The sequence below is a fragment of the Cygnus atratus genome, chromosome 4 (genome assembly GCF_013377495.2).
Source record: "Cygnus atratus isolate AKBS03 ecotype Queensland, Australia chromosome 4, CAtr_DNAZoo_HiC_assembly, whole genome shotgun sequence".
Classification (NCBI taxonomy): Eukaryota; Metazoa; Chordata; class Aves; order Anseriformes; family Anatidae; genus Cygnus; species Cygnus atratus.
Window position 1 is genome coordinate 6,747,112 of NC_066365.1, and position 18,106 is coordinate 6,765,217.

The 18,106-nt window shown below is 38.0% G+C and overlaps 1 protein-coding gene across 1 annotated transcript in view; it reads right to left on the reverse strand.

Annotated features, from left to right (window-relative positions):
• Nucleotides 1-18,106, reverse strand: part of BANK1 (B cell scaffold protein with ankyrin repeats 1) — a 115,240-nt gene that overhangs the window by 54,327 nt on the left and 42,807 nt on the right. Inside the window, exon 7 of the mRNA XM_050710364.1 lies at nucleotides 15,695-15,891. Within this exon, the coding sequence (XP_050566321.1) occupies nucleotides 15,695-15,891 (197 nt within the window). The remainder of the gene's footprint in view (nucleotides 1-15,694; nucleotides 15,892-18,106) is intronic.

Below are 18,106 nucleotides of genomic sequence, written 5' to 3' on the forward strand. Positions count from 1 at the left end.
CTGCCGTGTGAAAAATAAAACCTGACAACCCCAATGACATTCATCTTTTTCCTAACGAGTCTTGTATTTCTCTGATCAATAGAAGAAGGAACATAATTTTGACCAAGGTAAGAGGTGAAATGACAGTGAAAGCACCTGAACACATCTACAGAGGACACAGAACTACGGAACAAAGTCATAAACAAAGTGCAACAGCTGTGAATAAATCCATAAACTGAATAGATATTAAAAAATAACCAAATAAATGGTTTACAATGAAAATACCAACCAGTTCTAGCAAGAAATGATTCACTTACACTAATATAACACTTCTTCATTGCTGTTTCACGGAATAGCTTCTAGTAACACTTGCAATTTAGATTTTAATAATTGTGAAGATACTGTATAAATCACACCTGTTAATTGGTCTGAAAACACATCACTTTAGATGAGCCATTGTAAACTTATTCTACAAATAAAGGAGATAAATGGATCACCAGCCTTGGTGCCACTAAAAGCTTTATACCTGATGGAAGACGCAGGTTCAGAAAGTCATGTATTTTCTGTCTCGTTGGGAGGTTTGTACATCTCTCAAGGATAATACCCAGACTCTTCAAAACAGCCTCATAAATTAAAGTAATGACCACAGGTTGATTTTTTTTTTCTGATACTTGCAAATTTTCTGGCTTGCAAAATTCCAGACTTATAAGTGATGCCTTTTTTTAACATCAGCTCAGAAATTCTGGCTTCATGCTGTTGTACGAAGGCCTTATCTGTAAAGATGAAAAACTGCAACAGGCTGTGAAAGTCAAATTCAACAGCTGTTAAAGCCACATGCACTGAAAGGTGTTACATGCATTTTGCAATAACATTATTCCAAGGTTTAAGGTAGCTATAATAAAAAGCATTTCAGAAAATCATCCAAGTCAAAGACAGCAAGTTCTCAAAACACTGCTGCCTACAGAAAATTTAGTGAGCATCAGATCTGATCAATAATGCTGCAACATCTGAATAAACTATTAGCCAGATACCTTCACTTACATTAAAAAAAAAAAAAGGACAAAGCATACAAAATCCCATTTTAAGGAAAAATTATGCAAGATTAAATCTAATAAAGTGTGCCATAATTAATAAAACAATTTAAGAGTCTCTGCTTTTTCTAATTACTTGATTTTTCTACCCTTAGCATGCTTTTCATGACTATAGCTCCTTTGGAGCACTGATACACTCAAAGCCTCCATTAATTACATATGAAGGCTGGAATCAAATTCCCCAAGATGCAAACAGGAAAAACAAATCAGAGTTATCTTTCATAAATTTATATTCAACTGGGGGGCTGATTCTTTACCTCCTGAATTCCCTGGGAGAGAATCACCTACTCAGTCCAAAGGACGTCAGCTCATGTCAAGAGCTACTTGTCGCACTGTCACTTACCATAGCTACAAAGAATTGGGAACACACCCACAAATTCATCTCAATTACATTAGCCACTTCAGGATGAAGTATTAGAAATTTTGGTATGAGGAAAACAAAACAAACAAAGGGATACCTAAAGGGGGCCTCAGTACCTAAAGGGGGCCTACAGGAAAACAGGAAAATTGCTACTGAGTGTACACACTGAGTAAAGCCATTAATCCTTGACCTATTGCTACAAACTAAAAGAGGGTTTAGATGAAATATAAAGAAGTTCTCTGTTCTGTTCTGAAGTTCTCTGAGGGTGGTGAGGCAGTTGAACAGGTTGCCCAGAGAAGCTGTGGTGCCCCATCCCTGGAGGTGTTCAAGGCCAGGCTGGATGGGGCTTTCACCTCTGTGATTCTATGAGATTAACAGTCCCAATTTTACAAATACAGCATGTAATTTCTGCTCTCAGCTAAAATGTGAAATAATACGTGTAAAATCCGTGACTCAAATAATTTGTCTCTATCCCTCATTCCTATTCAGATACAGGATACAAGCTTGATGGGTCAGAGGCAATGAGTCTGTAGGGATTTCTGAACTTAACCTCCAGGCATTTCTGCAGTTCATTCCAGATGATGGAAACAGAAGGGGTCTAATCTGTATAATACATGCATCCACCAAGGAAACTTCAAGCTTAGCTTCTTGAAAAAAGTGAGCACACTCTGTGCATGCAATGCTTACAACATCTTGGAGCTGGACCAAAAATTAAGAATACAGATTGGTAGTTAGTTGCTGATATATAGGCCAACAAATACTGGCAGTATTTTGTAATTGTAGATAATTCTAGTTTTTATTCATAATAATTCATGTTAATACATGATGTTTTGTGTGTCTGGGCTGTAGGAAACATCACCCTGTACTTTTATATACAAGCTGTACTGATACACATTACATCTACTGCTTAAAGGGTATACTTAAAGGATATAATCAAAAACAGCTTTTGAATTGCAAAATGTTTCACTAAAAGCATATAACTGCAAATTTTATGAGCCAAGGACTAGAATCAGTTTGTTAAATCGCACTATTGACGCTAATTTAGAGATAGGGATGTTCTTATACATTTCCTCTCAATGCTGGGACCAAAAATTGAAGAATTCAGTAACCATGGAAGCATTTACTCCCCAAACCACTCAGGGCCAATTCTTAACCACGTTCCTACCCTATCTACTAGCAGGCCATGAGCCCGATGCAGTACTGACAAAATCAATAATAGCTATAACACTATTATCATCATTTGTGTACCAATCTAACACAAAACTTCCTCCAATCAGAAAATATCTGCAAATTCATCTAGAGCTATTATCTAAACAAACTAGCAGTATTCAATTAACATTTCACTGCTAACTGAATTATAATGAACACAATAAAATTTCCCAACTATTAAGTATTTGAAATGGAAATATCTGTTAACTAGACAAATCCAAAAGAAAGGTCAAATTACAATTCTGAATATCATAAATGACTCACGAACTTATTGAGGCTATGATGAATTCAAGTCTCACAAAATATCAGGGAAAATGTTTGAAATGAGCATCATGAAGCTGGGGTTCTTTGCAATTAAAATTCTTACAATCAGTTTATTAACTAAACAACAACCTAGTAGCATTCAAGTAGTCCACGTCATCCCCCGTAAATGTCAGTAGATTTCCAAGTCTTCTAAAATATGCCAATATCACCGCTGTCAGGTATCAACAACCCGTTGCTTCTGTATGGATCAGATCCTGCAGTTGATGTCTCAGCTTTTCATGGTAATCTCCTGCTAGTCTGCAAAATAGTCCACTACTTTTAGTGGAAACACTGATACCTGCAATCACCGAGACTACTCTAAATACATAGTTTTGCAGAGAGCTGCTGGACCACAAATTCTGGTGGGTTCTGACTGCTCTCTATTGCTGTAGCTCTTCACCTCTACAGCAACTGTCCTCTGATACCAACAGCACAACTTTCTGGGTTACAGAAGATGACATTCCATAATTCGTTTGCATTATTCTGCCAACTTACAGGACTTAATGCAGATACAAGTATAAGCCTACCACCACCTCAGCCTATTCCTGCTGTTTAAAATGATTTCTTTCACTAGCCTTCTGAGAATGAAAATAATGAGTAGCAGCACTCATTTTTAAAACCTGTATCTAATTGCAAAGCATGTCACTCTTGCCCACATAAATACGGTCGATTTTCAGATATTATCAGGTGAAGTATTTTGTTATTCAGCAAAAGCAAATTTGATATAGTATATATTTTTTGCGTGTGTGTATATATATATATATACCATATATATAGTTGATCTACATTTTCTATGAGAGCTATTGAAAGATCTTTTGAAGCTCTCTTAGGGAAATGAGAACAAAAATACCAAACACACGATTCCCCCTGCCCCCGGCAATATAAACAAATCTGTGCCTGCTTTTTCTCTAGGGAGCCAATTCTTCATGAACTATCAACAATGAATTTTCTCTCTTGACCTGGCCTATATTTTTGACATGTATGAAAAGCCTTAGCTGAGGCTCCAATCATATGGTTCATTTAAAGCAAATATAAAATGTTCCTGCCTCCCCTGCCATAGATTTTTCTGTTCTTAAATGCATTCCTATCTTTGCTTTGTAATATATTCACCCAAAACAGTTTAAAAGTTTCCAGTCTCATCTTGTTAAAGGAAAGAGAAAAAATACCAACTTCACAGCAGAAATTCTTTTCATTATAGTAATAATTGGGAATATGCAACCTCTGTTGTTTTGTGCTACTGTCATTGTTACTTTCCACAAACCCTCTGCAGCTCTTTTTGCAGCAGTTCACAAAGGTCACTTTCACCAAAACCAATATATATATATTTCAATTTGTCCATTGTAACCCGACTGCCATGTACAATGCTCAGACAGCGAACCTACTGCTAGCCTTCCCTTGAGTCCTCATGGACATACGTAACAGTAGAAAAGCACTGTATGATGCACTTCATTTAATACAAAACTTCTCAATAGGATAATAATCTTTTAAAATTTTAGAAATCCTACTAAATCCTCATTTTCTTGGTATAATGGCCTTTTTTGCTAGTGGCCACATTTCTTAAGCCAGAAGCGTCAAATTTTGCAATATGTTTATGAGGGCATGGTGCCACACAGTAAGTATAACTTAGTTTTATAGTCAGTCATAGTACCTCTGAACTTCAGACACTTCAGTGATCATCTTTAGCTTCTTTGTCTCTACTTAAATCAGCATACCTTGTACAATGTGTATTTTCATTCCCGGTGATCTCCAGTTACTGCTGGAAATAGCCAGATTAGAAAAAATTCCCTAAGAACAAGTTCCCCATTCCAAATAATTCCAAATCCCTGAATACTCTTCTGTTCTAAATCTCTTGACTTTTTTTTAGCTCTACTCTGGTAGGTGGATTAAAACTTCAGCTCTGATAAAGGTTTCGTTTTGTTCATTTATGCCCTGGGTATGTTATTTCTGCTCCGTGGAATGGATATTTTCATTTAACAGCAGCCCAGCAGTTCTGCAGTCTTCCAAGGTTGCTTTAAGCCTCTACACATGCACTTCTACCATGTCCTTTTTGTTGGCACCCAGTCTTTGCGGACAGAGTTAAAACCCTATCCAGATCTTGACCACTTTTCTGAAGAATTTCACCTATAATAAGTCTTCTAACAACTCTTCCTAGTTGTGTTGCCTGAAAAATGGGCTGCATTTTCCTTCTAACCCTGTGCACTATTTGTTCTTCAGTAATTACTCAGTCATGTATCTGAACGAAGCCTGTTTCAGAGTACCTGAGTTTTAACTAAACGTCGTATTTCACGAGCCACAGCAAAACACAATGCAGTCCAAAGAACTGTGTATGTTTGCTCACCATTTTTTGCTTCTTAGTCATTTAATTTACTAAAAAACTAGTGAGAAGTAACATCCTTCGTCTTGTATTACATGAGCGCACTTAATGGGTGCAGAGAACAAGAACATTAAAATAACAAGTTATACTTTATTTAATAATCTGGAAAAAGAAGGAGGTGAGTAGTTCTCACTAACAAGCTCAGTCACGTTTGCTTTCAGAATTCTGAAGTGATCTTTTTTTTGGATATTTCCAGGAGGTTTTCTTCTTGTTCTGTGTGCTCATGGCTAGCTCAGGCCTGCACCTAGGTCTGTCTCGTTTAACTTTTCTGGAGAAACAAAGAACTCTATTCAAATCACTACTTTTTTCTGCTATAATTCTACTGGCTATGTTGTCAATGATGATAGGTGTCCCTAGGACAAGATGGCCAGAGTTTCCTGCAGATCTATATACCAGCACTAGATTTTGTCACCTTTAACCTCTTTCCCTTGCAAAACAAGGCTTTAATTAATTTGAAAAGCACCTTGGAGTTATACACAGTCTCCATGGAAACTTTTGTTCGATTCTTTGACCCATTTACATAAGACAGTACACGCTATCAACTGGCAGCAGTTTCCTTAAAATATATCTCATTAAAATCAAACTTTCAAAGATCTTTTAAGTGATCCTGTTAGGAATCACATGTACAACTATATTACTTCCGTGTCTGGTACAGATACTGATTTCTGTGTTTTCCTATGTAACCTGAAAGGAGCTTGCTAGCATCTTCCACGTGGCAGGAGGCTTCCTGGCTTTCTGGAAAGTGGTATTCATTAAGAGCAGATGTACTCAGCTGGAATTCAGAAGGCCACACGTGGCCAACCACAGGTCTTAAGCAATTCTCTAATATTTAAAGGATGGTTCCCAGATCACCCCTGTGACCATACAGGAACAGATAAATAACCAAAATCTCATGAGTAAGTAATATCATACGATTGGCACCATCAGAGAGCACTGAGATCCAGTCACATGCCTCACGCTTGCAGGAAGAGCTGCAGAGAGCCGTTAACTTCTGCTGCCTGAGGAAAAACTGCCAAACCTCTGATATGCATACACTGCTGCTACCATACACAAAGATTTTGGCATTTAGCTCATGGGGTTGAGGAAGGCTGCCTATGCCTGTTACAGACAGCATTATAATGACTGCAATGGTTATTAAGCATGTATTATTAAAGGAATCTATTAACATATTGACTTCCACCATGAAAGCAAACATATATGTCAATTGCTGCATCCTCTCTGGAGTTTGGTAGAGTATGGGAACCCAGAAACCAGTTTTAAGTTTGTATCAAATAGAAGAAAAGCAAATGAATACTGCTAGGTACCCTAGAGTCTTGGTAATGAAATACTGAATCATTTATTGTAGAACAATATATGTGGGTGGGAAGAGAAGGCAAAACAACGAGCGTGCCTTCTGTGCAGACTCCTCGGAATTATAAATGGAGATTTGCATGGCTGTGTTAAACAGAACTAGCAATATGCAGGGCAGGAATGGATTTTTTAAAGCAGTTTTATATAATAGGCTTGGTAGCTTTGAGAAATGCCTTTCCCCAGTGGTCATTCTATTGATGTAGAGCCTAAAGACAATTTTTCTAATTAAGCAATAAATTACAGTTGTAGGAAAGTCTCGTAAGTCACTATTAGAGCTGTGCAGAGCTCTGAACCTTCAGACTGCTATGAACATGGCAAGTCTCGTACCTAACTTTATTCATTAATTCTTCCTTCTCCCCCCAGTTTTTCTTTGGGTTTTGAGATCAAAAATCTCCCTTCGGACCTCACAATATCATTCAAAAGGTAGGTATTCCTGGCACACAGACTATATTACCACAATAACTAACAGCTCCCTTCCTCTTCTATTTTTCCTTCACAAAACTGAAATTCCCTTTACCACAGTTTTGCTCTTTGCGTACTCTTTGTTTCTTGTTTTCCCCTTCTGAGAGGCTGCAGAAAGGTGACATTGATACGCTTGCTTTCTTTCTGCTCACCAACTTGTAAGATGTGACAGATGTTTGACTCCTTCCCAGATCACTGGGAGGCAGCCGAAGGGCATACTCCAGATAGTCTCACTGAGATCATACACTATTTCAAAGTATATTTGCTTTTTGACAGCTAAACATATACCTTCAAATTACTTCATCCCACAGAGGCAATACCCTAAACTTGCTTCTGGTCTTTACATTGGTATGCCCCAGCACTCACTCCTTGTTTACTAAACCTGGAGTTAGCAGATGAGTCGAAATCATTTCACCTTTTCCTTTGCATTGTAAGGGTGTCTGAGATGTCTGTATTTGAAGAAGAAATAGCAGGAAGAAAGAACATGCTCACATAACAACAGAGTTTTTAGAACAGCACAGGAAAGGTGCAAGGAACAATTGCTCTAATGGACAACTATGGAGTAGCTTCTTCCTGGGAAAGTTTCTTCAACTCCTGCAACTGGTTGTAAACCTTGGGTAGAGGATTCTTACTCTCACAATGGAAACAAAGCATTACATACAGTGACAAAAACTTTTCAACATCCACTAAAACGTCTAGCCTTTTAAATCCTTCATATGCTTTTGGCTTCAGTAGTATCTTAACCAGCTGAACAGAGAAATTACATCTCACAGTGAATAGCATTTCATGTCAAATTTGCTTGTTCTCTTATGACAGAGGTTAAGCAGAAGTGGCATATTTACTTTGAAAACAGTCATTATTCTGTGCATCTTCACCATGTACCTTCTAACACCTCCTCAGGCTAGTACAGAGTCTCTACCAAAACATATTTATTTCCATCCTTCTTTAAAGATACAGAGGACAGGTTTGGCATAGCATGCCACTGATTTCTATGATAACATAACATGGTCACTTCTGTTTTCTCTTATTTCTGTAAAACACTGTATTTGTATTTTTCTTTAACATAAACAAGTTTGTCTAAACCTTTTTCACATGTTCAAGCAAATTCAGAGCCTAATAATGCAGATGAATGATTGGGGTGACTCTTTGCAGCCTAGAAACTACTTCTGAAAAAAACAACAAAAAACCCCAAACAACATAACAAAATCCCCTAGCTAAGCATCTTTACTGATGTTGCCCTGTCACAAAACAATCAGTAGGACTCTGGCGATCCCTTGGGTCTGCAGTCATAAATACATTTAAGAACAGAAGGGCTGTTACAGAACCCTTTTTCATTTTTCCTGTTTCCAATTCATAAGCATTTTGCCTAGTAATTCCACTAGTATTCAAGTTTCCCTTAAAATTGTGAAGGCTTTTTGAATCACTGAATTGCAAACAACTGACTTCCACTGTGCCACTGTTATAACTGCCAAATATCAGAAGATTAGACAAAATACCAGATAATTCTTTGGAAAAACCATCCTAGTTCATTTTAAATTATACAAAAAATTCAAAAAGCATCTCATACAGAAAGCTTCCAACTCTGCAGCTCTATTTATCATTCTTTCCAGTTACAACAGAAGACTTGATCCCCGTTAAGGTACAAGGTTCTAGCCTGAATGAAAGTCTACACGGAAACCTTAAAAATGTGTTTAGTTTAACGTCTTCGATTTTTTTTAAAGAAGAAATCGAGCTTCTTCTCCTTAAAGCAAAGCTTTTCTATGTTCAGTCAGTACCTTATCTCTTCACTAAAACACAAATCGTCAACTCTGACCGCAGAAGGCAGTATGTGCCAGCAAGTTATTATTACAGAGATCATGTCCCTCTGAGAGTATGTGAAAAGGAAACCTTGCCAGCTAGTAAAATAAAAATAATACCCCCAACCATATCCCATACGACTCCAAGCACTGACAACACAAAACTTCTCCACAAGCAATTTTATGAAAAAAAAAAAGAGGTCCCTATGGACAAACATCTCACTGAAATCATAGGATGTCATCTGCCTATCAGCTGGTAGAAGTTCATAGATTCCTCAGCTCAAATTCCTCAAGAAGCTTAAGAATTTGATTTCATTGCCAAGGGTTTGTGAATATCCAGTCACTAAAACATATCAAAGAATATATTCAGTTTTTCTTCTCAGTTAAGTAACTTCCAGAATATCAAAGGATGCATGTAACCAACACTTCTGAACATTAAAATACTATTGAAAGAATATTATCCCAGCAGGCTTCACAGAGGAATCACTAGTGGATGAGCACAAATTTTAGAAACCAGATTAATCCCCTTCTCTCTTGCATCCTCTTCCAGCTATTTGAAAGTAATGAACAATGGCCCAGTGCAACACTATAGTAGCATTTAAAGTAATTAAACAAATACTGATAGCAATCAGATTCATTTCATTTAAGGTTCTTTAATATATATCCACTTCATCTTTCTACATGTGGTCCTTGCCCAGCAGAACGTTAATAGCTCTGGAAGAGATTGCAACCAGATTTGAAAACATAATAGTTTCATGCTGGGGAGCTCTGCCTTTTAATTCAGCCGTTTCCAGAAACACAAAGCCAAACACTGATGCAAGAATAATAGTTCTGTGTTTGTAAAAGCTAATTCTTGATGAGCTGCTAGAATTCGCTATCAAGTATGAGAATCCTTGTTGAAGGAATACCTGCCATCTAAAGATTCATTGCCATTTGGAGATGGCAGCTATGATGCCAGGTACGATTCTTTTTGCCTAAAACAGCGGAGGAAAAAACTGCCCTCAAGTTCCACAATACAGCATTTTTGTAGATCATTTTCTATTTTACCAAGCTGAAGGTACTTGAAGAAATTCTGGATTCTGGTCCAACCATTTACTTCAAAAAGACTGGCTTGAGAGCCGTGAAATGTACATCGATGAATTATTTGCCAGCCTACACACCTGCCCATTCTTTAAGCTCACAAAGATTTATAAAAATACAGCTTGTCATTTCAGGAAGACTTTTCCCAACACAACGCTTATCCAACACGCTTCTTCCATAAAATGGGTTCTGAGGCACTGTCCCAATCTACCTAAATTCACAGGAATTTCACTAAAATCTGCAGAATTAAATGCCTATTATATTTTCAAAAAGAGGTTTCAGGCACCTAAGAGGTGCCTGAAACAAGCAGACATGGAAAATTAAATTAAACGAGAAACCCAGACAGGGTTTTGTTAGTGGCAAGAAGACGACTTTTCCACCTGTCCATTGTTTAGATATGGATTGTCACAGGCCTGGCCAGTGACAGTTGGACAGTTATGTCTTGGGCAGGTTAAACACAAACCTGTATTTTCTGCCTCAAATTTTAGGCAAGCAATTCAGAAATTTTAGAAGGTATTTTAAAACTCAAAATGGATTTGTGCTGTCTTGACTGTGTGGTGGAACATGAAACAACTATTTCAATTTTTGTATTTAAATGACATTCATGTCACCCCTAGGAATCTGCTTTAAAGGCCAAAGCCAACAATCAGAAGTTATTTGCAATAACAAGCGATAAAATGCTTTCTGAATTGTATTTTTCTTAGAAATGGTGATGTATACTACAAGTGGCACACAGTAATCTTCCTGACTGACCCATTCAGTAGCACAGAAAAGGAAGGGAGAAATTAGCACCAAAGTGCTGGAACAAGGAATTACGCCCATAGCAAAGCTTAAATGCCTAGACTGGCTATCAGCGCGACCTCCAGTTTTAAGCAGTTAGGTCACAAACTGAATATACTCCTCTCATTAGTCACTTAATGCCTGGAAATTTTCTCTCCTCTATTTTTTGAAGTCTTCCTTTGTGTGCTGGACAAGAGCTTCATTTAAGAGATTTCCTTATTTTCTGTAGGCAGAACTTTTATGCAGGCTTGAAAGACCACAGCTGGTAACAAGAACAGCAACCTGGTGTCAAAACGGCTTTCAGAGACAGAGCATGCACAGCAGACAAACATCTGAAGGAGGGCCCCGATATCTGAGCAGACTGCTCTGGCTTAACAAGTTACTTACCTGTCACAGGTACGTAACACCTGACTGCAGACATGCTTTGAGCCTATGGCTAATGGGAAGCAAAAGTACTTCAGCCATTCTTAGTGGAGTTTGAGCCATCGGCTGGACCAACTAAGCCCAAAAGGTTCATCGTTTCTCCTCTTCAGATACTCTGAGATGAGGACTCCTGCCAGCATTCCTACTGAATAGCTCTTACTAGTTCTAAATTCACACACTTGATTTATGTGATTCAACCTAAAAGTAATTACGGAAAACATTCAAGTACTTGGTTCTATTGAGGATGAAAGTCACAAGACAAAGTGACAACTCAGGATGTTATCGCAGAATGTTAAGAAATATTCCTCCTTTATATTACAGAAGAGAGAATTGAACTTCATCTAAACGTGAATGAAAAATGCCTTGGAATTGGAAATGAGTGTCCATTTAAGTGGCTTTGTGCAAAAATGCAGGAAAAATAGAATCTGCTTAATAAACTACTGGTATGTCTGAAACTCAGCTTTATCATAATCCCCATTAAACAGATTGTTTCAGGGCTGGCTCCATCAGTTTAGTACCTTTAACACAAACGGATCGAGCCTTGCAATGTTCCCTTCTCGCAAGGGAGGTATTTTCAATGAGCTTTTGAAATGCAGGAGTCTGAGACACTTCTGGTTGTGGGAACATGCATTTATACAGCTTATTAAAGGGTGTGATGTTTTAGCATTTAATGGCCCTGCATATAACAGTGGTACTAAAAGGTAAAAATCTCTTCCCAACTCCCCCATCCATACAGCTGTAACAACAGAAGCAGGCTACATGCTATGTGAGCCTTCCCTCGTGCTTTGTTTTCACACAAATGAGGAGATCAGCTCCTGGCATGCCAGCTGAGCCCTCCAGATCTGCCTTCTTTGGCTGTAACGCTCCCCGCATCAATGCCGTTAGTATCCAGCTCCAGAAAGGAGGTTTTTCCTTTTAACAATGACAGGGCACTTGTGCCATAGATGAACCAGTGTGCAAATTAGGTCCTACAGCTCGCTTTGGCCAGAAGAGTCCCGAGCACACGTCTGCTGACCACCCACCAGAGAGGGCTGCACAGCAAAGGCCCGGGTTTGAAGGCAGAAACAGCAGCCGCGGTGTCGCCCCTTCTCCTTCTGCTGCCTCCTCTCCCTAACCACCTCAGGAAATTCTTATTCCCCAAAGGGCTCCCCAGCACAAAGGCATATGAAAGGCACTTTCAGGTTTTTGGACAAATTGAACATACATTTAATACACTCATTTTTCTGGAACTCTATCGCTCTTTAAGATAGAAGTGATGGATTACTGTGAATATTTTGAGGCTATTCCTTAAAGGAAAAGCAAAACACAGGTACCAATTTTAAAACAGTGAGAGGCATGGCAAGTACAAAAGTACTTCTGTTGTAATAATGAGCAATTTCAATGCTCCAACTGTAACGGGAAGTTCCTGGATCGTGGTTAAACTAAATTCTGCTTGGCTCAGAGCCACACAAATATTTCTTTTCCACATTCCCATCAATTACAGAAGTACAGTAAGTGTTTTTGTTCTTAAGTGCACTATTACAGGCGACACAAATAAGCCATTTTTCTTCCTGGGGTTGGAGCTAACATTTCTAAAATACCATATTACACATTTGGCAGGCTTGAAGCATACTCCAGTTTTTACTTGTGTTGCATTAGTAAGCCATGCCCTTTGAATCAGCTGAAAATTGGAGGTACACTACTTATCCTAACCAGATGTCTCATTCTTACGATGGTAGTAGAGTTGGTTATAGTTCAGTCCTGGTACAAGTATTCAGACTTGGGAAAGCAGTCCTCATGAGACAAGAAGTATTATCATCAACAATTTATATGTAAACAATAGCCGATACATACCATGTAGAGACCACTTCAGTGAAAGATTACATCGTATAAAATCAGATTTACCATTAAAAATCCATGCTATAGATTGATAATTTTATACCAAGGAACCATTAAGATAGTTAACTACCCAACTAAAAACGAAAAGTTTATCTGAGATATGCACATATCCTGTTAGGAAAAATTTAGAATTTTAGAGTGAAATCTATCACCCTCACAAACACTGCCTTCCATCACTGACAAAACCTACTGAAATACAAAAAGACTCACGTAGCACAATGCAATCTCTCAATGCATATCACTTGTAGTCTGTCTGTACCATACGTGCTTATATCTTCTCTTACAGTCACCCCAAACTATACCATTATGTCAAATACAAGTGTATTTCTAAGGAGAAAAAGGAAAGGATTCATTTTTTGGAGCCTCCAGTCCTGTGTGAGGTGCACAACAAAGACATATCCGAAATGCAGGAGAGTGTATTTCTACAATTTTAGGATAAAAAATAGATGTCCTACAGAATTAACCATTATCATTAACCATGACTAATTAACCATGGCTAACCATGGTTTCCATGGTTAATTTATCAGTGCTCAACTCTTTGACCAACATGACCGCCTTAGCAAAGAAACACAGGTATCTCACAGAGAGTTAGGTATTAACTTATTCATGTTCTGCCTAGTTTTACTAATCCTTTACATACAGCATGTACTGGGGGCATATGAACTTATAAAGAGGACATCTGGCAGTTCTATTCTCTTCAAAGCAAACTGGTAAGCTCCAAAACCTAGAGGGCCTGACCTTGTACATCACACTGCTACTCGCAGGGGCTCTCTGACCAGTGCAAGGTTGACTGTCAGACAACTACAGCAATTAGAAATTGTTAAATGCAAAATCACTAACATGTTAATCCATGAATTTTGTCTGCTTTTGTCTGGTTTCATGGACAGTTTTATGCTGGATGGTAAGGAAGATCACATTTTCTTTAGATGAATTTGATCTTAGCTATGGTATCAAAACAGAGGTAAACGCATCATGTCTGTAGTACAATACTCTTTTGCATTACCAGCAGAAAAAGCTCTGCAGTGCTTTTGAGATCAGATCCATTGCCCTGTAAACACAGGGAAATATTCCCTGTCAATTCTGAAAAGACACCAGATCACGTTCTCCACTAGATAGGAACTTCTTGCTTTGTAGATATTTTCCCTCCCCCAGCTTTTTAAAGCCTGTATCAATAGCTGTTTAACAACAACAAAAAGGTAAATAAAACATTCTCATTCAGCATCTTGATCACTGCCAAAATGTCTTACTTTCAGGCAAGTAGGGGCTGCAATTTTTTCCCCTGAACTCATTTTAATTAGAAAATCAGCTCTTAACGCATTCCTAAGGTCACCTTTAAGATTCAGCACTGACCACAATAAACTTTTATTCAGTTTTCCCAATGCCTTTCCTTCGCCTTTACATTAGATGCCAGGTGTATCAAGTAAAAAAAAAAGAATCAATCGCTATGTCCTTGCTCTACTATTTTAATAACTAACGTCAGTCAGTGTTTCCGTTCTTTACTATATCTTTTTCTATTTTAAATCACCCTTACGTTTCTTGCACTTTCTTCATCAGTTGTGTTAAAAATCCTCCCCTACATAACCTACATAGCTATTATTTTATACTTCTTCAAACCCGTCTTTGGTCTTATGTCTATCCATGGTTACATCAAGATGACTGATAACGAACAAATGAACCTTCTGGCTTTCTTACTCTTTCCATTTCTTCTCTTCAGTGACTGTTGTGAACATTTGTCCATGAACATGGAATGCAACACAAAAAAAATAATCACACCATCAGCAAAACTGCACCATGCCTACACAACATATCCAACTTTCATATCCTGTCCTGATATACAATTTACCTGATTTGTGCTCTAGGCTTTAAAACCTCTGGGGCAAGGCTTATCACCTCATACTATAGTTATCACAGCAAGCACTTAAAATAGGTTAAAGCTCTCAAGTGTCACTACGGTATATTACTTTTTATACTATCAATTCTGTTACATTTTACTGGCAATAGCTTGCTTGCTAGAATGGACAGCATTTCTCTATTACTATCTTTCATGTGGAAGGGCAACTACTGCCCAACCTCCCCTCCTGCATATCCATCTGAAGAAAGATTTAGTCCATCTAACAAAGAGTAGGAAAATTCCATTTTCCTTCACAATGGAGTGGACAGCCAAGGCAGGGCAAGCAATCTCTTTGTCAAATGCTGAAGCAAGACAACGATGAGTTCAAGAAATCATTTTTGAAGTGACTTCTGATTAAGTCTTTATCTCCTACTCTAGATGGTTAGGGTAGACCATTTACAATATAACTACTGGTAAGAGCTGAAAGCACAGACCTAGCTAGGCCATGTGAGGTATTTCTTTTTCACTCTTCTCCTTCTATTACATGCCTAAAAGTCAGGCAACACAAAAACACTTATCTTCATTAAAACAGTGCAGACAAAGTGGCGGAACCCCATCTTGACCCCTCTTTCTGAGACAGCAAGGGTACAGTAATATTTTAAGACAGAAGAACTGCGACGTACTAGGCTTTACAAGAGGAGACAGTATGTTGCTCAGTAGTAAAAACATCACGGTGCCCTGGTTATTGATGGCATATGAAAAAGCATATGAACTTACTGACAATTCTTTGATTAATTTTCTTAGTTCCTTGTGTCCATGCTTCTCAGCAAGACTTGCTGGATCATCTCCATGTGTGTTGGCTATCCTACAAGCCCGTGTGGCCTCTGGACACTTGAGTAGAAGAGCTGCAAGGTTCTTTAATCCAAATCTGGCTGCACAGTGAAGGAGAGTGGGAAATTCTTCCAAATGGCTATCTGTATAAGGAAACAAAGTTTTCATAAAGAGCAGTCCTGCTCTTATAAAGTATCTGCTACCTTTTTTTATTTTAATAAAAGTCTTTTGAATATTAGCACTACTGAATCACAGTTATCAAGCTACCAGTACAGAACTGTCCCTGAAAGAACAATTCCTCCAAGCAAAAGTTTTACAAATCACATAAATATTTTAATAAAGGACCTTTTAGCATAACTAAGAAATCTCTCACTTTTTTTAAAGAGGGATTTTAAAGCACTTTAGTTCTATTGAGAAATGTTTCATTGCAAAAGGAAGAAAATTCTACAGCCAAGACATGCTTTTACCTAGGTGTATATTATATAATGCTTTAGAAATATTTTAATCTGAGAAATTTGAAATTCATACATTTATGATGCTATATTTTCATATTACATTTCTGAAAATTTACATGACTGCCAAAGACTTGCAAAAATTTGCTTATCACCTTAATGAAAAATCAGTGTTAAAAGACAGATGCATCTGATAAAGGTTTCTAGGATTTATCTGAAATAGCACAATATTTATTTGTATCACAGGTTGTATTTTTCACCTTGGAGAACCGGGACAAAGCTAAACAGAGGTAAGATTATAATTCCAGCACTTAGACCTGTATTATAACTGCAAGTTACATGTAGAAAAATGAGAAAACAAGTATAAATAGCATTTCCCTCTGCCTTCTTACTCTGCTTTCTAATTGCCTGTGGTTTGTTGTGTTGTGATTTGTCTACACATCAGCACACAATGTCTCTCTTTTCCAAGTATGCATCCAGACTGCCCCAGGGCACCATCAACTTCTTGCACCCTCAGGGTCTTTTGGCAGTGTCTTTAATACTCACTGTGTGAAGTGCATCCTCTGCTCTGTTTTACACCTGGCTCCTGCTAGGTTCAATTGATAGCCCCCCAATTCATTTTATTCTCCATCTCTATCTGCCCCGTCTGCACTTTTAATGACTTACTCATTCCCAGAATTTAGTTCCTAAAGAGCTCCAGTCTACTTAATTGTGCCTTATGGAGAATAAACTCCATCACCCTCAGTGCTCTTTTCTGAACCTTTTCCAGCTTTAATATAACTATTCTGGGATGATGGGAGAAGAACTGCACATGATACTCAACTTGTAGGTGAACCACGTAATTTAGGCATTGTCCTAATTATGTCCTCTGTTTTGTTCTCTATTCCTTTTCTAATAATTCCTAATTTCATTTGCTTTTTGATCTGCTGCCTAGCAACAAGTTGGCATTATCATGGAACTGCGTGGTCTCACTCCTGAGTGCTAATAGCCTGCCTAAAGCCTTTCATTTTGTATGACAACACAGGACTCCTTTTTCCACTTGCATCACTTTGTTTTTACCTACACTAAATATCATCTGTCATTTTATTGCATAATTACTAAATCCCATAAGGCCTTTCCCAGGTATTTCCCAATCAGCCCTCTTCTCTACTACCCTGAATACTTTGTATCAGTAGCTAAGTTTAAGTTCAAACAATTACTGACCTGATGAGGTTTGCAGATTCTTACAAATAACCTAGTTAGACTCCACGTTACAGATTTAATATCTTATTACAGCTTATTAATTTGTCTGGTGGAGATAACCCATTAACCTGCTTGCAGTTCTCAAGGTCAGGTCCCTACCTAGAGAAACTGGGTTTTGGCATCATATTTACAGCTTTTTAGTACTGCAGAACTGAAAAATTGCATACTGTTGTTAGAAATCCCACTACCTTAAATTCCCTCAGAGCTCTTCATGAATACTAGTTAGCCCTGATCATTCCTAGTCCCGCCCATTTTTGCTACAACTTCATGACTCTTTCAACTCGACAGTCCCTTTTCACGTGTCTCCCAACCAGGACTACAGCTTGAGAATCTACACAGATCCTTCTAAAGCAAACACTGATGCAAATATTTCATTTTATTTCTCTCTGTTTTAACTTTAAGTTATTTTTCTTGAGTTCTCCTTTACATCCCAGTTATCAGTTGTCCTACAGATTATGCAGCATATTTTCGGGCCTTCATGCACTGGAAGAAAGATTTAATAATAGTTCTGATTCTTTCTGGAAGTCTCTTAGTTGCCACTTCATCTTGTTTTAAACAAACCTTCTGATTTTTACATACTTCCCATATTAAAATTTGGCACAGCAGTGGTGAATTTAGTTACCTTTCCCCCTGCCTCTCTCCTTTTTGCTCCTGCAGAATGTTA